At 34.3% G+C, this 24,582-nt stretch overlaps 1 protein-coding gene across 4 annotated transcripts in view; it reads left to right on the top strand.

Moving 5' to 3' along the window:
* The window catches only part of LOC123682927 (sodium channel protein 60E-like), a 194,106-nt gene that overhangs the window by 134,535 nt on the left and 34,989 nt on the right, over window positions 1-24,582 (top strand). For all 4 annotated transcript variants that reach the window (XM_045621781.1, XM_045621762.1, XM_045621771.1 and 1 more), the window contains exons 13-14: window positions 13,740-13,914; window positions 18,832-18,953. In XM_045621781.1, coding sequence (XP_045477737.1) covers window positions 13,740-13,914; window positions 18,832-18,953 — 297 coding nt within the window. The remainder of the gene's footprint in view (window positions 1-13,739; window positions 13,915-18,831; window positions 18,954-24,582) is intronic.

Genomic DNA, 24,582 nt, shown 5'->3' with positions numbered 1-24,582 from the left:
TTGATTCTTTGAAAGAGGTATTTTCTCTTGTCAGTCTTTCTTGTTGGGATTTGTATTATCTTTCAATTCCCTATTCGCGTGTGCTTTTAGCGTCTCTATTGTCTTCTCTATTAGTTTGTCTACTATTTCCTCCAATAGCTTTAATTTTCAATTCTTCTCTGATTTGTTGGTTGCTAATATACCATCAGGCGCCAACCGCTGTTTTGATTACTGTATTCAGTATACTTTGTAACTGATATTTCTTATTATCATGGTATTTATACTTGGTTGCTCCAGCATATGTTATGCTTGGTAATAGCACTAGATTTATCATCTTCAACTTGTTTCCTAAGGAAGAAAAGTTTACTTTTTGGTTTTTGGGTTGAGCAGCGGCTAGAGTTTCCCGTGCAATTGCCTTGCCTTTTTCTGTTTTCTTCTATCTGTTCGCTAAAATTTATTCTTTCATCTAGAATTACTCCCAGATATTTTGCTTTTTTTTCATTCTATTGTGTGATTTTCTATTTTGACGTTTCCTGCTTCCTCTTTCTTTACTATTGTAACTATTTTCGTCGTATTCACTTCATTTCTTGAAATATTCCGTCTTTTTATTTAGGTCCAACTGTAACTGTCCAGTATTTGATTTACGCATTCTTCTGTTATGTTAAATGGCGGTGTCATCTGCAAACAAGTGTTTAGCTTGGGATGGGTATAAATAGTTCCATAGTTATTTCACCCCCTCCGAATATGGAACTTACGTATGCCTAAATTATAATTTCTCGGGAGATAATAATAATAAGAACAATACTAATATTCATTAGTCCCAAAAGATACAGCACGGTGAATGGACATGTTAAAATAAGTCATATTGAATAAACAAATCATCAGTGAGATTTTCCTGCAGAAACTCTTTTATTGAATTATATTCCTTGTTTTGAAGAAAGCATGCGGTAGCTGATTGAAGAATTTTACGCGCTTTCAAATTTGGGCGTCCGGTGTTTTGAGGAGAAAAATGAGACTTCTCGTTTCATAATCATGAAAACCCGAGAGTAGTGAGAAATTAGCCTCATTATCTTTCAAATAAACCAGGCATTAACCAGGTACACAATTGGAACAGTCAAATGGATGTACTCCTGAGAACAGGCTTACATGATTCTCTAGGAACTACATCAAACATCCTTCTAAGAATTCGCTTCTGAAGAATGGGAAGTCTGCTGCTTTTTCCACCGAATTCATCTCAAGAAAAATATTATAGGCTATACGACTATATACAAGACTGTAAGAGACAGTAATCAGTGACGCGACTGGCAACGATTCTTTAACTTTGCTTAAGGCATCATAAGCTTTATTCATTTTTTTATATAAACAATGGATTTACGTTTTAACCAAGACAATCCACTATACACATTTATACCAAGAAATGTTGTGCAAGATTTTGATATTACAGAACGGTCAACAATCACCAGTAATCTTAAGACCTAAAGATATACAAACTGTTTCAGATAAATATATTCAGAATTAAAAATTTTTTGTTACCAAGAATTGAAAGCTTTTATAATCTTGTTATAATACACTAGCATGTAAACACCTTAGAACTCCTTGCTGCGATACCAAATGAAGTGTCGTCGACAAAATTTAATTAATAATTATTGATACCATAATATTCCGGTCAATAATCAATGAAAAGAAGAAATAAAAAAGGTCCCAATACGGACCCCTGAGGAACTCTTGATGTAACGCATAATCTCTAGACCAACTATCTTCTACTTTCACACGAAAAGTTCTATTTGATAAATAACTTTTTATCCAATCAAGAAATATAGTATACCTGTAAATCCAAGATTTTATAGTTAATGCAATATAAAATCAAAGATGAGGCGAACAAATGCTCTGGAAAGATCAAAGAACGGGTGTGCCACAAAGAGGACACTATCAAGGCTTTCAAAATCATGTTCCATATAAAAAACATCAGCCGATTCTATTGATCTACCCTGCCTGAAACCATGTTGGCAGTCTGTCACAAGTTTAAATTTGGTTAGAAAAGTCTTTATACGATTGAAAACAATTATTTCGAAATCCTCAAAATAGATATTCACAACATTACCAGGATCATCTTTTTTGAAGACTGGTAAGCAGGTGATATTTTTAATGTCGATGGAAACTTAGGTACTCGAAGATATAGAAAGATTCAACATAAATGATAAATGAGGGGCTATTTGTTCAGCTTTAAATTTTACAATTTTTGAAGAAATACAGTCCAGAACTTTTATTTGTCTTTTGTCTTGGGGTAATATGATATAGGTGAAATCTTTTTGACCCTGACTATTCTATAATATTCAGTTTATGATACATTCATTAAACTCTCAAAATTCATGTTTCACTACGGTAATACGTTACGGAGACAACAGGGTGTCCGAAATTTGATGCTCATTATAAGAATCGAGAAAAATAAGACTTAGAGAAAAAAACTTCAAGGACCTGATCTTCTTTTTTGAAATAATAAGATATCAGAAAGCAGATCATAGATATCTAGATTGATGAGTATCATATCAGCAATAAAAATTACTGAAATAAAACGTTTCAGCGTTTTTTGAATATCTCGAACAGACCCCAAGATATATCGAAATATTTCAAACATTCAATTTTCAGAACCGCTTGGTAACTGGAGAAGAAATCAAGATATCCCTGATCTGCTCTCTGATATCTAATTATTTCGAAGAAATAGGTCGGGGGTTTTTGAAATGAAAGTCTAATAGTTCTCAAGATGCTTTCAGTGAGCATTGAATTTGGGACACCCTGTAGAACAACAGAAAAGCTTTTTTTTATTTTCTAAGAGTTTTCTCAGATCTATACCAAAATGAAGATAAAAAAATAGCGGTTTCATGGTTATTTCACAATATGAAATATGACGATTAATGAAAATTCATAGAACGTATATCTTTCCCTAATCATACGAATGATTAATAAATTGGAGATTCTAAACTCAACTGGCACTGAAATTCAACATATTCGAAATTGTTATAAATAATCTGTAGTTGATCATGAAACGAGCTAATGAGTAAGTAATGCCTTTTCACTACTCCACGGTATTCGATCAAATGTCCAAATAGTGGGCAATGTTTATATATAGAACCACTATCGTTGATTCCACTGTTGAATTTCGTGAATCCAATTTCTACCTATTTCAATTTTCACCTTTAGCGAGCATTCAGCAGGTTGAATATTTCATTCCACTTGGAAGCTGTAGTCTCTGATTAATTTCACTTCAGTGAATGTGTTATTAGGAGAAATTCGGGCAGTAAATATGAAATGAAGATACGGATGTAGGGCATAAAACTTAATTGGATTTTTTCACTAGTTCATTATTCACATTTGAATACATTTAGAATAGACCGAAGGAAAAAATCCAATCCTCCTTGAAACTGCCATAGCCTCAAGTAGGGATTCATCAAGCCAAGTAGGTTGACATTTTAACCAACTACTTGACTTGAAAATCAAGCTCGTACAAAATTACATGCTTGACTTGACTTAATTTTAGATATTTATTGCTTGACTTGATATGACGCTACTGATATTACTTGAGCTTGATATGCACGCGTCGCACGGCATATAGATATTTCTGCAATCTCGTGCGCGCTTAAGGCGGCTACTCACGCTGCGCCCATGTTCGGGCGTTCGGATAATTTTACAGTCGGGCAGCTCGGGACACCACCGCACAACTGTAAATCAGAGAATGAACTTGACTGCCCGACTGGAATCTCTTGAACGCCTGCTACCAAACGCTCGAAAAAACGCTTCGTGAATGGCAAGCATTAAGCCCGCCACTCACGAAGCGTTTTTTCGAGACTTTAAACGCCAGGCGTCCAAGAGATTCCAGTCGGGCAGTCAAGTTCTTTATCTGATTTACAGTCGTGCGGTCTTGTCCCGAGCTGCCCGACTGTAAAATTATCCGAACGCTCGAACATGGATGCATCGTGAGTGGCCGCCTTTAGACTGAATAAAGGGATTCCTCGAGCGCCGAGAGACTGAAGCATTCGCCAGTGTGACTTAATTGGTATTTTTCTATTGGTAGATTTCGGTAGTTTCAGAAATCTTAAAGTTGGGGTCATATTGAAAATATAGATTTGAAAAACCATTGAAATTAATTAATGTTTTTATTCGATATGAAAAAGTCTCGAAAAAAGAGAATATTAGCAACAAGAAAAATATATTCACACTTACATATATGTATTTATATAAAAAACTGTAAAGAATGTTTTTTTTTCTCAGAAAAAATAAAACGAATTTCGCGAATTTCAGATTATACATCCTAGTAATTTTTATATTGTAACTTGGCAGTTGGTGTGACTGCTACGAAAATTGACAGATTACGGAATCTGAATATGAACGTTCCGAATTCAGAAATAATTTACATTTACGCATTAAATCCCTGAATTATATCCGACGAAATCGATTTATCACCATCAGAATAAAGAAAAATTGCGAATAATCATTCCACTATATCCAAATTGTTTTATATTGACAATTATTGACGTTTGTTGAAATTTGATAGGATTGGAAGTCAACATAGACATAATAAAAATTATAATTGTAAGGAATTCATTACAGCACTGTTTTTAGAAAAGTAATGAACTCATCACGATACTGAACTTGACTTGTAATCAATTCAAGCTCAAGCCTAGTAGTTTGAAAATCAAGCCAAGCCGTGAATCCCTAGTCCCAAGTATTTGCAATCAGCAGTTTTCGATGAAAACAATATTTCAGTCTGCGTTTTTGCGATTTTTGCAGAAAAAGGAGTTAATCGAGTGAGATATCAAGCAAAATCGAATCTAAAGGATTCAACGTCTTTTATTTTTATAAATATTTTTCAATTATTCCTTCATATCATTGTCGTAATTCATTATGGGCATATAATCGTGTCTGAGATGACAAAAAGTTGATTGTAAATTTTTATTTCACACAAAGAGGAATGAATGGGGATGGCTTCTTAAACGTTATGTTTCCAAGGAATCTTCAAATCAAGAAAAGAATTGCTAACTTGAATTTAAAACTCCTTTGAAATTTCACCCGTTCCCCTAATTTTGCCAGTGTGTATACTTCCACATTATGACGAATCTTTTGATGAAAAGTCTCTCACATAGAAATATGAAATTGATTTATGGCCATTCATTAATAGTCCAGTAGATATGTACATTTTACCTGGAAAAAATTCCGAAATTAATGAAACTTCTACAGGTTGTTTGAAGTTTCTCTGGGATGATTCTATCAAGTTATCCAACACGAGGACCCTGTGCTAAAGGAGGGTCTGAAGAACCTCAACTTTCTCGACTTTCTTCGGTTTTTTGCTCATAACTTCTAACCTAATGGGTTTTCTACCAAAACGTTCATTTTTAAAGTTGTAGATGATTGAAATCTCCATAACTTTGTTTTCAAAAAATTTTTTCTAAACCGTATATCAACCGAGATACAGCCAATCAAAATTAGAGAAGTTTACTCAAAATGTCAGAAATTTGCAAAAAACAAAGGTTTGACCCTCTAACTAACAATTACCAGCCGTTCTATGGTAATTATAGTAATAACTCATCAATATCGACATACTGAAACATAGGGAGGGGCAGAAGGAAGGTAGCTTTGACTAAAAGCCTGTTTTTATGTGAAGAGTAGATATTTCAATATTATCGTGGCATGTTATCATAATTATTTTGAACCTCAATAATCAGATCAACTGGGTAAAATCAATAAATAATACCCAAGAATTTGTTGAAAATAATGATTGGATATAACCGAAAAGAGTCCGAAAATGTTGGGGTTCTTCGGCCCTCCTCAAGTTAGATCAAGGTCCTCGTGTCGGATAACTTGTCAGAATCATCCCACAACACCCCCGAATGATCTGTAAAAGTTTCATTAAGTTCTGAATTTTTTCCAGCAGACTCCCTCTTTTTTTGCTTTGTCTACTGACTAACAAAAAAGTTTGTGAATACAAAACTGTAGAGAATTTAATGCTCTACAACTTTAAAAATGAACGTTTTGGTCGAAAACTATTTAGTTGAGAGGTTATGAGCAAAAAACCGAAAAAAGTCCGGAGATGTTGAGGTTGTTCGGCCCCCCTCAAGTAAGCGCAGGGTCCTCTTGTTGGATAACTTGACAGAGTCATCCCACAATACCCCCAAACAACCTGTAGAAGTTTCATTAATTTCGGAATTTTTTGCAGCAGACCCACCTCTTTTGTATTTGTCTACTGGACTATAAACTTAACTAAATAATTTTCCATTTCAATTAACATCCGCAAAAACAATTCCATCGTTCAAATCAGTTAGAAGTGTGAATGTAAAACGCTAATGGGAAGTTGGTAATAGCATCATAAGCGGCATAAGCTAAATTTATGGTCTAATATAGAACATAAAAATTGTAGATGTAGTTCATTGCAGTAACAATCTCGTAATATATACCTTCATAATTAGACTGTTAGACATTTTCCCACTTCAAACAAAAATTTCCCGAAGTAAATTTCGTCTGGGGATAACAGTTATGGCAATGTAGGCAGCATAAAGTGATTTCGGCTCCTAACTTGCCTTGAACATTGTACGGAAGATTTAACAATCGTGTTCGGATATTTTAGCATGGAACACAGCCACGCGACTAGAAACGAATTCGTGCAATTCTGTTACGCCGGAGTTATCACTTTCATCTTGAATATAATACGACTGCTGCAATTCACCAGATTATGAGATTTGTGACTTTAGATATGGCTCTATTACTTTTTCATTTCGAAGAATGGAAATTTCGGGAATGGGAGTGTAATAATTTCTTTTCCTTAATATTTCTAAGTTGCTGGATATTTGAGTCGAATAGTATTTTGGATTAGACAATGCATTCAAGTCAAACTAGTTTGATTTTGCTCACAAACTTGACTCGGCTTGAAAATCAAACTTTTTATGTAAAAGAGTTTGACTCGACTCGATTTCTTTATCTTTAGGTTTGGCTTGAAATCAATCTTCTTCAAACAGTTTGATTTGAAGTTCGAATGTTAAATTGCGCAACGTTTCTGAACCTGTACTCTACTACTTTGCAAAATATTTATAGTTCGTATTGAGAAGGATACGCTTGGCTTGTTTCGTTTTTTTTTTTTTAAGAAGGTATAATATGTGTTGTGTCTGAACTCGAAATGTCTGAACCTGAACTCTTTTCACATGAAAAGAGTTCCGAGCGGTATGAGCTACATAGCTCATACCGCTCGGAATACGTACAGGGTGGGAAAATTTCGATGTTTTAGCACTACAACTTTTAAACCAGAGGTGATAGACAAAATCTGATACCCACTTCTCGATCTCTTTTTCTGAGAAACTATCAAGGGTTGTATTCATTTTTGGCCACCTTCTTTTGTTTTCGAGTTATAAGCGAAAATTGGAAAAATGGCGATATCGAAAAATATTCATATCTCCGTTGATATTGATGATAGAGCTCTGAAATGAAAACATTACACGGGCACTTTTTTACGTAGAATCCAGTAGCGTGCTCGTATTTTCAAAAGGGTTTTCAATTACGAAGCTATGACCCAAAGTTATGTTTTTTTAAATGGGAACACTATATGATGATGATGTGGATCTTTTCATTATTTCCGAAACCATTTTGGAATGAAAAATTTATAAAAAATATCTAAATCCGAATTTTGTCGAAATTGTCGATATCGCCATTTTTCCAATTTTCGCTTATAACTCGAAAACAAAAGAAGGTGGCCAAAAATGAATACTACCCTTGATAGTTTCTCAGAAAAAGAGATCGAGAAGTGGGTATCAGATTTTGTCTATCACCTCTGGTTTAAAAGTTGTAGTGCTAAAACATCAAAATTTGCCCACCCTGTACACCAGAACAAACTGAGTATGATTTTGAAAATCCTCCCCTCTAAAAACTATGACAAGAAATCTGTAGATGAGGCAAAATTAATCACCAAGAAAGAGAAATATAAAGATTTTTTTGGTGTTGAGGCAGGCGATTCCAAAACAATGAAAATTGGAAAGTGCAAATTATGTTAAAATGAAGAACAACGGTATAAAATTTGAATAATTGAACTAGTTCTTTAAGGTCATTTGATTAAGAGCTACAAAAAATTGTATAAAATAGAATTTTCGATAGAAGCAGCACCTTTTGGATCAAGTATTATTTGTGGTATCTAGTAACAACATAAAACGTTGGATCCAAAATTATCGAAATAGTATTTAGACGGCAGCTCTTATATTCTTAAAGTTAAAAATATGCGGTTCGTTTTATTGTATTTGTAATTTTTATGAGCAGGGGGCTCTGGTTCGAGATTTCTTGTTCACAGTATTCACTTAATTTGTGAGAAGTACTGAAGTAAGAACTTTACTTTTCACGAAGAATTGTGAGGTGAGATAAATTATTTTTCAAACTCTTTCAGACTAGTTTGACAAACAGTTCGAATTTTCAAACTTGTAACCATTGTCCAGTTTGATTTGACTTGAATCGTTTGTCAGGAAGATTGACTTTTTTTTCACCTACCTAAACATCTGATTTTTCTATTCAGGTATGAATGGAAAGTTAGTTTCTCATAAATCATCAAGCGGAATCATAATCTGTCTGATCAAGCTAGCTGGGTATTTCTAACAACTTTTTTAATCAATAATACCACTTTTAGTAGAATTCACCGATAATTCTATCAAAGAATTACAGTAAGAATTAAGTTCACAACTATAAAGAAATAATTTTTTCTCTATAATTCGCAGCGGATTCAGGAGATGTATAAACAGCAAATGAAAATATTTACTGAAACTTGAATCGTTTTCCAGTAGGTATTTGATTAGCGGTTCTGGGATACATGAAACTCCATCATTATAATACCTAAGTAACTTCTGACAGAATAAACTGCTGCATGCAGTTTAATATAATATATCACATCGTATATGCATGCAACATGTAGGTAATATTTATTAATGAGTGAAATAAAATATTTGTGGTATAATTTATAACCTAGAAACTTGAAATTATCAGGGAAGGTTCAGATTAATGAATAGGTATAATAAATATGGCTGTTCGAAATTCTATTCTTCTGATAATTTCAAAACCAAGCATTTAGATGAACGAAAACCATTTCAAGCCGGCATGCATAATTTCATGAAAATATATATTTTAGTGCAACATTTCTAATTGATTGCATTATCAGAATCACAGAAAATTTTAACAGAATATTGAAAAAAAATTTGATACTTCAGTAACTATAAGACTGACCAATATTTGCATGAGCATGCAAATAAATAAATAATAACTTTATTTCCAATAGAAATATAAGAATATAATAATGTTATTTAATAATGTATGAAACTATGAACAATTACTGGAAAAATAACAATTACATGCCACCTATGTACAAAATTTCATGTCCATCACGTCACTAGAACTATAGAAAATTCAAGCGGAATATCGAAAATAATTCTTAATATTTCCATAACAATAGATCTAAACTTGGGCAAAATTTAGTTTGAAGGTATGTGTAAAACTACTACTCAAATGTTCATTACAAATTTTGAGTCTAGCTAAACTAACCGACAACTAGAAGATTATAATAAATCACATCCCCTAATATAGTAATATACAATTCTGTGGTTTCCAATGGCGTATGAGTGAGGAGTGCTCTAAAGCTTCTGATGTCAAAATACTGCTCTTCTCCAATTTTCCTTTATACACTGAGATTCGATTTCGAATACTAAGGGCAGCCACTCACTGATAGTTGGCAAGAGTCATTTTTTGTGTGATTGTTTCAGGGTAAAAGCGGGAAAAGAATTTTGATTTTTTTCCTAGAGATTTTTTCATGTATACAGGGTGGCCATTTGAAAACGAAACAGACGAGATTACAGACGAAATATTATTATTTCATTCAGCATTCAAGTATTCAATGCATATTTATGTTAAGAATTTAATAAGACAGAAACAAATCTGGAGAAGTTTTAGTCTTAAAATATTAAAATATTCACAATGGAAAGTACTTTTCTATTTAGATACAAATGATATTTCCTTCTTGTTCTTTAATTGAAATCATTACTGAATTTTCCGTTATATTGGGTAAAAATTGAATTTTATTTATGAATTTGGAATTTTGTACAGTACATATTTGTAATTGATATCTCAATTTGTCAAATATCTACAAAGAAATTTGTCTAAAAATCTGACTAACTTACATACAGGGTGGCCATTTGAAAACGAAACAGACGAGATTACAGACGAAATAAAGTTTTTCGATAGAAATGCTCGGACAGGTCGATTTTTGTTTCGAGGGGGACAACTTAAGATGTAGGTTACGGACGCATAGCGCTTCAACCCTTGCTACTACAACCCTCACCCCCAAATTTTGAATAGGGAAGATGGGGTGAGTGATACCTCATTTGAAAGGTATTTTTATACTGATTTCAGCACAGTAATTGTTTTTTCATTTTATGCATTAGTTCTCGAAATATTCTTAACTAAGTATTTGAAAATGGAGTGGTGTTTTCATGGCACTTGTAGTGTTTTGTGAAAAATCGACATTTTGAGCTTCAAAACAACCATGACTGTGGCTTCCTTCCTAACTAACTAACGCATGAATATTTCGAGAACTAATGCATAAAATGAAAAAACAATTACTGTGCTGAAATCAGTATAAAAATACCTTTAAATTGAGGTATCACTCACCCCATCTTCCCTATTCAAAAATTGGGGGTGGGGGTTGTAGCAGCAAGGGTTGAAGCGCTATGCGTCCGTAACCTACGTCTTAAGTTGTCTCCCTCGAAACAGAAATCGACCTGTCCGAGCATTTCTATCGAAAAACTTTATTTCGTCTGTAATCCCGTCTGTTTCGTTTTCAAATTGCCACCCTGTATAATAAAAGATTATTCCGTTTTGGAATCTGCAAAAGAAATCTGCAGAGAGGCATCAATTCAATAACTTGTAGTGAAAAGTCAAGAATTCATATTGTCATATTTCCAGAAAGCTCTTGATAAATTCGACCATAACATTTATTAATTACCTTACTTAAAAATGTTATATTAGTTCGTAAATGTTATATTAGTCAGTAAATAAGTCAAATTTTTATATGATTACTGGATCTTTAACTTTCAATAAAATGTGATGAATGTATGAAAATTTTGGTAGAAAAATCCATAACGGTATACGTATACGGATTGGACCATAGGTGGTTCCATAAAAAATCAAGCTATTTGGATATACCATGTACCCTGCTCACGTTCAAACTTCTGATATTTCATAGTCAGTCAAGATTAATCTGTGAAATTCGTTATAGGATGAAATGTTTTATTATAGTGATATATTTTTCAAACTCCATCAAAATCCATTCACTCAGTTCACTATCAAAAGCTGAATTGTATTGTTTATTTAAAAGCCGCTAAATACAAATGAAAATCCACATTCCATCGACTTCCTCTAATCATAAGGCACTTTCTACCTTAAGTTTCATGTTATTATGGTGGTATTAATTTGAGATGCTCTTCACAAAACAAAAAATTCATTTTATGAGTACTTTCTAACCCACCAGATTATTTCTCGTTACTCGTTGCACGCAAACCTTAACGAATTGTAGGTATCTTAAAAAGACTCCTCCACTCAGGGCATAGTAAAAGTTTCTTAACGATAATATGGACTACATGTCTTGAAACAAGTTTACTTTCAAGGATTTTGTATTTTTCAGCTGTTTGTCTTCGTGAAAACTAATATCATCTTTTCTAGTATATTCATTTACATGCCATTGACAAGTTCTTGAATGAATCAATTTCGTTTCTACGAAAAATTAATCGCTGCCAATGAAAGTAAGAGGAAAAGGGTCATGTTATGTGAGAGGGCGAGAAGTGTTTTAGAGGATTCATCTTGAAATTTCACATGTTGATTTTTGACAGGAATGTCGAAATGGCGCCGAAATGCTTGCTGGGTCGCGATCACAGAACGGTCATTTTCGTAAAACGTGCGAACGGCGAAGCCTCGATGCACTCCGGTCCAAATCATGGTGCTGACTAAAAACTACTGACTCTAAGGAACACAAAGACCCCTTCCGCATCTAACTGTCTCCACCACACCCCGAGCAATGACCTGTCAGAACTCGTCAATCGGCTCTGCCGCGCTCTGTATAAGTACTTCTTCTTTATATGAAACTCCTACACTTATCTGTGTTTGATAGAGAATCAGACAATGGACTAGTTTTCATTTTTTTGTTAAGGATTAATTCTAAAAATTTAAGTAAAATGAAACAAAAATGTGGAAGAATCATTGAAATATCTCTAGAAATGAAAAAGTTATGGGACTTTGAAGTTGCGCTTGGAAGAATAATTTCATAGTACGTGTAAGTGTCGTGACGTCACACACTAGACGACTGGTATTCGCAGAGTGCTTACGAATTCATTGGTGTACAATCACTTGTGCCGTTCGTGTCGTGTTTTGTTCGTTACACGATGGCTGAAATAACTCACTATATACATACATATAAATTACTTTTTTCTCTTTTTACTTTTTACTCCTCACATAAATATGTTTTGCCATTGATAGACTTCAACAACCAGTACTCAACTACAAACTGTTTATGAAACGTTTTTTAAATAAATCATCGTTATAAGTTGAACCATGATGAAGCAAACTCAAAAGTAGATACTTACTTGAAAAGTTTAAGTCCCTTTATTTCTGCACTGACATAAGATGGATTTGAAGAAAAAAACTCCATCACTGCGAATATATCTATTTTAGGCAAATTGTCACTTTGTCCTTTCACGAAGCCTTCTTCTATTATGGTGACATAAAAACAAAACTCGAGTTGAAACTACATTGTACAACTACAAACGGCACCTTGGCGCGGCTAAGTATTTAAACGTAATTTATGGTGTAGCGATCACAGGCAAGAGCCGTGACGTCACAGACCAAAGACGTTCCGCGCTACAATACTTAAATTTAAATAATCTATTTCTCAGTCATTTATTGATGGATTTTCAAAATTTTTTTAATGATTTATCAGTTTTGCTCTATATTTTAATTCTATCGTGTCAAATATAGTATTATCAACATCACTAAACTAGTCCATTCCTAGTGCATTGTACAAAGGTATAGTAGATTCTTTAAATCTGAGTAAGAAACACTTTTTATCTTCATTGAATAATGCAAGACGCCGTGTTCATCCCAAGATGAGCAATAAGGAATTACATTACCTCGCTCTCTTCCTTCACACCACGGCAGTTTTTCCTGTCCATATTAAATAAATAAATAAATTCAATTTCATTGAATCACTGAGGGAAATCAAGGGTAGGTATGTTCAACAATGTTATCAAAGTTCTCTCATTTATCGGAGAATTAATTCATTCATAATGAATTAACGCTAATAAATTGCGGATGATGCTGAGAAGGTGGAATATCATACTTCTGTTTATGAAGAAGGAATAAAATTTTTCCATAATCGATTCCGGCTAGCCACTTCTTTTTTCTCTTCTCGAGCTCGGACTAACTGAAAAATACATATTTTCTGGTCATATTGAGATATTTTTCCATCGCGAAGATATATCTCTTCCAATTCCGCGAGAGAACCGTGAAAGAAAAATAATGAATTCCTCCCGCTATCCATCTCAAACGTTCATGCCGAAGACGTTGATTGCAACAGTCGTTTCTTCTAGATGAGACATCGCTTTTTGAATGGCCCGTCCATGCAGGAGCCTGAATGCCTGTCTTAGTCTCTTAGCAGAACAAAGTGGTGTTCTTTTCATTAAAATGATCTTTGTTGTTCCTAGGAAGTTGGCGATGAGTCGAAACTGGCGCAGAGTTTCGAAAGAATAAGGGACCTTGTGAGGAAACGAAGGGAACAGCGAATGCAGGAAGAGAAGCAGAACGAGAACAATTCGCGTTTGGAAAAAATCGTCAGGGAGGTTATGCAGAAAAAAGCTGAGGAGGACGCTGCTTTAAAAGGTCAGTGCAAAGATTATTATGTATTACGTATTTATTATCTGTTGAGATTACATCTTAGGGGAGACAGTGACTTGTTGAGTCATTAAAACAAAATTATTTTTTTTGGAAAACTTATGCGAATTCTCATTCCCTTAGTATTTTTATCTGTTGGACTTTACTTAAGTACTCATTTAGTGACTTCAGATTGCCATTCTTCAATTAGTGTCACGCTATTATTATTTTCCCACATTGATTACATGTGTCAGCAAACCGCGAACTTGGGGTAAAAGCTCATTTTCAGCATATTGTGCATTGGATCAATTCATCAAGATGCACTTTCGGAATATTTATCCATACACACGAGATAGTAATAGTCCACCTCATCTTCATCTGAATAGGCGTTTCCAGATTTGGATTTTAATTAAACCTTTCTATTTTCTTCGCTGCGGATTTCTGGATCTTTTCTTGACTGATTGCGATTCATTTTCCAAATAATTTTTGATCTGGGTATCAGCTAGAATAGCCGTGATTCTTTTTTTTTTGTTGATGATTTTTTTCCTGGGTGCTGCCGTGCGTAGTGCCTATGGTAAAGGGTTGTGGAAGGGTTTTAGGAGGCGAAATCAAATCAGAAAGATCCGCAACAGGTTCATCAGAAAAAATTTGACAGTTTATTCTGGTAAGAGATGAAATCCTTACTATAAAGTCTGGAGGTTTCTTTTCTTTCAATTCTTAAATTGGTTGTTGACACAGTGTGTCAATCTGACCCAGAACAGTTTTTTTTTTATTATTGTTTCATTTTCATACGAAATCACTCCATATAATAAGCTAACATATGATCTTTCTCCACCGAACATTTCAAACATCATACTTGATCAATTTCTCCAGAAACCACTTTAAGAACAATGGCGTTCCCAGACATAAGCCTTGGGAGGGGATAAAGAAAAAAATTTCAAATTTTCCTTCTTTTGAAGAAGTTTTCCAAAGAATTTTGCTTACTCATAATAATATTGTGATATATAAGGTTGTTACATATAATGGATATTCCCTCTGGGGGGGATATACCCCCTTATCCCCCCCTTGGGTACGCCACTGGTTCCACACCGTCAAACGGCTGAAATTACTATTATATTTATTGTTGCCTTTCATAGATGTCACTATTATGTTAACAACATTTGGTAGAATCACCAAATCGGAATCTTGAAGAATGGTCTCTGTGCCAACCTACCTCTGTAGCCAACTAGCCCTGGTCTCATCTACTATTCAGTGTTCAGAGAACACTGAAAATAACTGTAGGTTATAGGATACATTAACACGGTAATCAGACATGTCATAGGGATAACCTCACCGCCAATCGGAACGGACGTGTATCCAAAATCCGAGTATCAAGTTAACTCGTAAAACAGTGGGCTGTAGCTTCAGGTTTTATCAATATTCAAACTAACATCAATCTATGATTAACTTATTCCAAAACACCATATCAAACTGTACCTACCAGAAATTTGTGACAAATCATCATCATTGCAATTTATCAACAGATTTTCGGAATGTGTAGATCCCAGAAATTGAGAATTTTATAGATGAACTTGGAAGAAATCAAAGAATAGTACTTTCTGTGGAAAGGTTATAATGAAAATCCGATGCGAGATGACGCCTCACGAAACTCACTGCAAGACCTGCAAAAGTTGATGGCAATAATAAATTATGAAAAAGGAACAAAGTTAGCCATATTAACTGTGTAGTCGACGATACTGGCTGTATCTTGCGAAAAAATATTCAAATATGTAGGCTTGGTTAATCGATCGTCTAGAGGTATGATTCGATTACCTGGCCTTTCGTCTTTTTCTCCGTGACTTTGTTGGATTTGTAATAATAAAACTCTTTTGAATTATCTACATCTATTTACAAAGCCACAATTATACAATAGAAACTCAGTGTTGAGAAGATCCTAATTACGTCTTAATTAACAAGTCTCTCACTACGGTACTGAATTTCGTCTTTAACTCTAGTTTTAATTACTCGAAACGTCTTCGTCTTATTACAAGTTTTGGTCGTCTCGTCTTCAACTCGTTCGCGACTCGTCTTAATCTAGTCCGCGAACCGTCTTTACGTCGTACGTCTTAAGTTGACCGACCGAACTTGTTCTGTCTCCCGTCTTAGACTTAAGTTAAACTGTACCGTCTGTACCCGTCTTCGGTTTAATCTTAACTGTCCTCTCTGTCGATTGGAACTACCCTCTCTCGAATATAGACCTCTCTCGGTTTGACCACACCCTTAGGGAAAGGTACCATCCCCCTAGTCCAATCAGGGCTTTTGCCGTACCGCCCCCAAAGATCTTCGCGGATTCCTGGAAACCGAATATTCTAGAAGGACCTGAACCTGAGAAAAACATATGAAACACATCTGGCACGACCGTGCTGTCTTCGAACCTTTCCCAACCCCATAAATCTCTTAAGTTTTACAACCGACATAACACATTCTTCGACACCCCGAAGAATAACACATCCTTTTCACATTATATACAATAACAATTCGTTTCCTGTAAATTCATTGAATTTGTCATGCCCTTGGCACTTGAAGAGACTAATAGGTCTCCAAGCATCCGGTTGACCATCTCAATTATTTACAGGGAACAATAAACTGGATCCTACAAATATGTTCCCTGGTCCAAAAGTTATGATGGTATTACATTTGTAGCTTTTATCGCTGTCTACTTTGAACACCCAATAACTTGGGAAACAGCGTTGATCAGAGTCTTCTTACAACTTTTGTCATTAAGGGCATGAAGGTCTACAAAAACCAATATTAACATTTGAATAAAAAGAGATTTGTTAATTTCACACCAATCTCTTTCTAAAATTGAGAAAATTACTGAATTTCTCTTAGATACTTTTGTGCATAGTTTCCTGAAGCTCTGATGAAATCTTTGTAAAAGTGAAGTGTTTGCTGCTAATCAGTTTCAACAACCTGCACAGAAAAGAGACGAATTCTTTTCAGCTATTGATTCTCTTGCAGTGGGACTATGAGCCAACCTTAATGGGGCGTTAGTGCCTCTATTTTATAATGGCCATGTAATCATAATATTTCCAGGCAGTTCTTCGTAGCAAGAATGAAGCTAGCCCATTCACATTTAATTGAAATGTCAAGAGAGTCTGCTTCATACTCAGAAGGATAATTATGACGAAGAACGAAATACGTCTGTCTCTTTTTTCACAAGCAATTTTCGGTCACCCTGTTGAATGAAGTAATGAGTGTGAATATAAGACCATAGAGAGTTTTGCATGAGATCTGAGATATTTAATGGCTTGAAGATTATTTCTACAAATAGTTATGAAAAAAAAATCTTGGTATTTTCACTGAATTGAATGACGTAATGACAAGGCTGCACTCACACATTAGGTACATATTTTTTCAAACTAAAATGACTTTTGGGATCATCCTTTCTGAAACAGAAAGGGGCTGTGAGAACTTTATTCGGAATGTACCAATGGCTTTAGTTATCTGTACCTCGAGTTTTATAAATCCGATCGGGTTCCACTAGATGGCGTTAGAAAGATGAGATGTTGTACAACAAAAACTTCTGTGACAGTTTTGTGATTATTCGACTCAGTTTAATTCAAGCACGCTTAAAATATGGACACAAGCAAAGAGAAAATAAGCTATATTTTTCTATTTTTCTTCGATAAAGACGAAAATGCAATCCAGGTGGTTGAAAATGTAATTAATGCTTATAATTCCGATACTGTAACAGCCAATCACGCGCAATTTTGGTTTTGTCGATTCCGATTTTCAATGTCAGAGATGCCTTACGCACTGGAAGGCCAATTGTCGAAAATGTTGATAAAATCATGGGCATTGTCGATGTCGAGTCCTACCGTCATGAAAGCACTGTTTCGATTTCTCAAGAGCTGAAATTTGCACTAGAAACCGTTTGAAACCATTTGCATAATGGTAGTCTCAAGAAGAAGTTTGATGAATGGGTACCATATGAGTAAGAAACCTCTTGTACCGAATTTCCATCTGCGAATCGCTGCTGAATCGCAATAAAATCAGTTCATTTTTGAAGCGGTTGGTATAACTGGTGATGAAACGTGGATCACTTACGACAACGTCAAGTGAAAACGGTCGTGGTTGAAATGAGATGAGCCGGCGTAAACAGTGGTCAAGCTAGGATTGATAGTCAGGAAGGTTTGGCTGTGTGTATTGGCAGGGAATTACCTACTATAAGCTTAACAATAGTTAACTCGGAACTGTCAACAATTGGACCGTCCGAAGAAACTAATACAATTCAATTCATTTTATAATTTTTACTTACATCTATGTATATGTTGGTATAAATAGAGTAGTATGTTCGATTTGACTTTTGCTTTTTCTCTACCTCGAAGATCAATAAAAAAATCAACTATCAAATATACACAGAAAGGAAAAATATTTTTGTTCAGTCATTCATAATTTCTTTCGAAAATGAATCAGTGTGGTTTTATATCATTTTTTTCCTGTAGTGTTCAGAAAAACATAAAAAAATACTCAAATAAAGTTGGTTTTGATCTCATTTCCCTCGATTTTCATGCGTTCGATCTATAAGTGTAATTTATATTTCTATTTCCTAAAATTAATTATGTATGTTATTGATTCGGCGAGCGGCTAGGAAGAAAGTTCCTGATTATCTTCGATTCTGAAAAAAATTAGACTTTATAGGTTTGTTGAAAATAAAACTCGAATAATTATTGTATCTTCAGAAGAATTTCTTTTCAAATTGAAATATCACCTCTAGTATGAAAAGATTCTTGTTCAAAGTAGCCGAATTCTTTCAATTTCCGTTACTTTGGCTTCGGTTCGATTCACACTTTCGAATTGAGATGTAGAGCTTCCGGACTGATTTCAGCAATGTAATTTACCCCAAGGCGTACGTAATGAATTGAAATCTCATTCAATTTCCAGCCGGCGTCACCGGAAAACCCGTCGAACAATCTGTGGTTAATTTTCCGAGAGATAAGAGAAGCTACCAGGAAGCGATGAACAGACCGATTTCCATCATTAGCTACGAGCCTCCGGACTACCAGGTTAGTATTAGCATAATCTAATAACGTTGCAAAGGTAGTTCTCTTAAGCTAAAATGAGATCTGAATTTTCATGGATCAATATTCATGTATTTGTTATTGCTCTTCATTTTCCACAACTTTCATGCATACAAAACAGGTGGCAAGTATAACATGTATTACATGAAGTACAAAGATTCTAGGAATTAAAAGATGAATATGGTAAAGTTTAATAACACAAAAAACTTCGATAATAATGAAAAAAATTTTTTTTTAAACATGCAATACGAAAGTCATATTTTGACTGAGGGAAAATTGTTGCTATGTCAACACTGAATTATTCCGTCTGCCGGAGGGAAAAGATAAAAATCAACTATTACTAAATGTTGGTCAAAATTAGTAAAGCATGACAACCGTAACTAGGCAAATTTTCCAGTGATCAATCGGAAAAAGAATTATAACGATCGTTAATATAAATCTTATCAACAGTTGGATCTTCAGATTTTTATGAATTTCAAATGATTTAAAAAAAAATAACAAATTTTATTCGGAGAAGTGACTTTTCATGGCTCGCCATCAATTACCTGCCTCACTATGTTTGGCGGGTAAACACAGGCTCGCCATGAAAAGTGACCATTCTCCTCCTTATGAAATAACATACTATTATTTCTGAATTAATAAAATTTATACATAACTTAATGACATATTAGCAAAATAAACAAAATCATTCGTGAAGTCTTTCACTTATACGTAATAGATTTGAAATTTCCATTCAAAAAATACAAACCATCAACGAAAATATCGACAAATCTTCCAAATATATAAAAAAACATCAATGTTCATTCTCCGTATACAGGGTGTCCCGTAAAGACCACGTCAAACCGAGGGAAAATAATGAAAATAATGAATTTTTGCCACTTTCAATAGTTTTGCCCTTACGGTTGGTACAATTTTACCTCTTTCTGGTTAATTTTTTCTGTAAAATATTGCTGAAGAATGATTTCAACGTTTACATTAAAAACATCTTTCGAAAATTTTGAAGGGGGGTTATGAGAAATATTTTTATTGGAAATTTTGGCGGTAGATTATTTTGTTCATAAAGTTTAGCCCATCGTACTGGAAAAAAAATGTACCGAGCTACTGCTGCACATTACACCAATAAATTGTCTATTTTATAGTGATTTCAAAGAGGTATCACACAAGTCATTTGTTTTTCAAAGAAAAAAGATATGGCTGTTTTTATCCAAATGGGTACGTTCCTGACAAAATCGAGTTTGTCAATTCTGTTAAGAAATCTTCGATGTTGCATTACTAAATGAACAATGGCAATTGTTTACGTGCGAAACTATTACTCGCATAATTATTCACCTCAAGGAAATTCAATTTTGCCGGCAAATTTTGGAAAACATCATGCAGATCCAGATTTTTTTAATAAGATCATTTGGAGCGACGAGACTTCCTGTACCAAGGATGGGTACATGAAGACTTAAATCCTCTGGACTTTCAATATTAGGGCTGCCTAAAAGACAAAGTATACGCAACACCCATACGTGATGAAGCCGAATTGCGGATGCGTGTTCTCAATTCGGCTTCATCACGTATGGGTGTTGCGTATACTTTGTCTTTTAGGCAGCCCCAATAATAAATGTCCATAGGATTTAGGTCAGGTGAACGAGGAGGCCACAAAATTTCACCTTCTCTTCCAATCCACCGGAGGGGATAAGTTCTATTCAAATGTGCGCTAACTTCGAGTCCGTAATGTGCTGGGCATCCATCATGTTGAAACCACAGACTACGTCGCAGCGCCAGTAGCACATCTTCCAATAAAATGGGCAGCTGGTTGTTTAAAATTTCCAAATAATTGTTTGCGTTCAGTGATGGCGGCAGTTCGGTCGGGCCCAAAATTGCACCATTAAATATTCCAGTCCATAAATTGATCTTGAATCGATTTTGTGATCTATCTTCTCTCACCTCGTGTGGATTTATGATATTCCAGCTATGCAAATTGTGGAGATTCATGTACCCATCCTTGGTACAGAAAGACTCGTCGCTCCAAATGATCTCATTAAAAAAACCTGGATCTGCATGATGTTTTCCAAAATTTGCCGGCAAAATTGGATTTCGTTGAGGTGAATAATTATGCGAGTAATATTTTCGCATGTAAACAATTGCCATTGTTCACTAAATAATGCAACATCGAAGATTTCTTAACAGAATTAACAAACTTGATTTTGTCAGAAACGTACCCATTTGGATAAAAACAGCCATATCTTTTTTCTTTGAATAACAAATGACTTGTGTGATACCTCTTTGAAATTACTATAAAACAGACAATTTATTGGTGTAATGTGCAGCAGTATCTCGGTAAATTTTTTTTGCACTACGATGTGCTAAACTTCATGAACAAAATAATCCACTACCAAAATTTCCAATTGAAATATTTCTCATAGCCCCCCTTCAAAATTTTCGAAGGATGTTTTTAATGTAAACGTTAAAATCATTCTTCAGCAATATTTTACAAAAAAAATTAACCAGAAAGATGTAAAATTGTACCAACTGTAAAGGCAAAACTATTGGAAGGGGCAAAAATTCATTATTTTCAACAAAAAAAAATATCTCGAAAACGGTAAGACTTTTATAAGGGGAATTTTGTCATAGCAGGTGGGTTATCCTTTGATCTACATTCTCCCACGGTTTGACGTGGTCTTTACGGGACACCCTGTATACTTTCAATTGCTGTCCGCCATCTTCAGCCTGATATATTTCCAATTTAAACCCGTCCTATCTATGAGTTAGTCCTCTGGAGATGATATCATTAATTCTGCTCATAATATACGGAGAAAGACATTTATCGAAGGTTTTTTTGAAAAGATTGATATTGTCATTTGCGTAGCTTATTTTAGAGTGGCCCTGTACCAAAATGTGTTGGGGAGTCCAAAGAAAGCGTAAAATTTTTCATGAAAGAAACAATTTACTGAAATTGATACAGGGTATGAACTTTTGATGGAATTTTCCACGCCTCCTCCTGGTGCAATCCGTCACTGACTTGACCGGGGCCATTTAATGTATTTCGTTTTATAGAGGCTGGAAAATTTTAGAACTTCTCAAATTTTTGAATACCTTTCTTTTATAGTTTCGGCAAAAATTATAAAAAAAAATCTGTTTTCAGAGAATTCACTTCAACAGCCTCCATTTCAAGAAGGTAGCTTTGGCGGATATACAGGGTGGCCACTTTTTCAATGGGATTGTATTGGTAACTTTTAACTCATAAGAGTTAGAAGGTCGGTCAAATGGAGAAAAAGTTGCATGCATAGAAGCATTATCAAGCAGTTCAAACAAATCGAGATTATCAGGGCCGGATTTCGAGATATCATAAGAAAAGTAAATTATGTTATTTTGATTTTTCTTTTTTTCCCACTTTATTTCAAATATTATCAAAAAATGTTACAGGAACTTTTTATTCGACAGTAAATTATCCTCAATTTGACGTCACCAGATTTCGTATCCAACGTTTCGTACTCTCTGGGCCATCCTCAACCTCATTTTTTTCAATACGGACCTGCATATTTTATGACATTTTTCGAAATAACTTTTAACGCTGAATTCAACGATATATCATACAATGTCATTCAAAGTTGATTTTCAGGTGATTTTGACCCTCATCCAAATTTAATGGTGTTTATGTAAGAAAAAACAATTCTATTAACGATATCAATGTTCTGACCCAAATTCAATCGAACCCAGAAAATAAATCGAGAACTGTGGCCAGTGAATGGAATTTTTCAAAAACTGCTGGTAATAAAATAGTCAAGAGACGCGAATACAATGATTTTAAAGTTTAATACCAAGCCTTGCAAAAATTATATCGTAATGATCTCAAAATAAAGTTCGAATTTGTAATTTGTTTCAACGATTCAAATGACAAATACAACAATAGTGATACCTCGCGAGAAAATTGAGAATGTTTTGGAAGGTATTCAAGGAGACCAAACAAGCAAATGTATAAGAAGTATGGGTTCCAGAACCGTAAAGTGCATTTTACAAAATGGTGGACTTTTCGAACACTTACTTCATTAATTTTCATTTACTTTCGAATAATCATTTGATTTTTCTTTCATTAAATGACACTTTCGTTTAATTTTTATGAATTGAAATATTCAAATGATTATTATAAAAGAAGAACCAGGAAACCAGTATACTGGTTTCTTGCTTTGATTCTAATATGTTCCATTTAGTTCAAGATGGGTAAGTTGATTTTCTTATCGAAATTTATTGCATATTGCATATTGTTAATTAAACTAAATGAAGGTAATACAGATCCGACCCGAAGAAAATTGGATAAGGGTCAAAATCACCTGAAAATCTACTTTGAATGACATTGTATGATATATCGTTGAATTCAGCGTTAAAAGTTATTTCGAAAAATGTCATAAAATATGCAGGTACGTATTGAAAAAAATGAGGTTGAGGGTGGCCCAGAGAGTACGAAACGTTGGATACGAAATCTGATTACGTCAAATTGAGGATAATTTACTGTCGAATAAAAAGTTCCTGTAACATTTTTTGATAATTTTTGAAATAAAGTGGGAAAAAAAGAAAAATCAAAATGACATAATTTACTTTTCTTATGATATCTCGAAAACCGGCCCTGATGATAATCTCGATTTGTTTGAACTGCTTGATAATTCTTCTATGCATGCAACTTTTTCTCCATTTGACCGACCTTCTAACTTTTATGGTTTAAAAGTTACCAATACAATCCCATTGAAAAAGTGGCCACCCTGTATATAGGTTCAAATGAAGTTTTCGTCCTATTTTTTGACGTAAAATGCACCATTGAATTCTGTCACCCTTATTTGGGGACACCCTGCAAATTGAAACATTATTGTATATTTTTATACTATAATTGAATGGAGTTACTTATACTAATTGCAACTATGATTTAAATAATAAAAATCCAAATCAAAGATACATTATTCTAGACTTCATTGCGTCCAACTTCTTTTTATTATTAAATCCTCCAAAGCTGACGACAATTCCACTTTTTCTAGTTTTTTTGCCCCTATAAACAACAAGTCTGTTCCATAGAAGTCCTTAGATAATTTTTATTAGTCTCAATCCCAGAAAATTTTTTCAGCGCTTGCAAGTCGTAGCCGCCGGAAGGGTCAAAAATAGAAAGTTTGCAACATTGACCTCCGGAGGAAACCTGGTCCCTGGATGCAAGGCTATATCAATTTAATCAGTTCTAATTCTATAATTTCCTAGATGGAATGAATTGTCTAAATTTCCGATTTTGAGCATGTTTTCATAGCAATTATTTGTTCATACAGATGAACTGAAATGTCCTTGTATTTGGCAGACAGTTTTCCTGCTTCTTTTTTCATTAATTCGTTTGAAACAGATAATAGTTTCTATACAGTTGTAATACTTCGAACTACTAGGACCAGCTATAGTAGGACATAAGATTTTAAGGGTAATTTTATATTTTGTAAATGAATCGTTATTCAACATTGACCAGTGTTTCATAGGTACTATGACGTAGAAATTACGTCAAGAACTTGTACTTTTTTGTTTTAATTCTCAAACAGGGTTCAATCCTGCGGAAGCTCACCTTTGAGAAAAAGTATTTGTTTTCTGTTTGTTTCGTATGTCA

Source organism: Harmonia axyridis, chromosome 1, assembly GCF_914767665.1.
Source record: "Harmonia axyridis chromosome 1, icHarAxyr1.1, whole genome shotgun sequence".
NCBI classification, from domain to species: domain Eukaryota; kingdom Metazoa; phylum Arthropoda; class Insecta; order Coleoptera; family Coccinellidae; genus Harmonia; species Harmonia axyridis.
The sequence above is the reverse complement of the archived record's forward strand: the minus strand, read 5'-3'. Positions and strand labels throughout refer to the sequence as shown.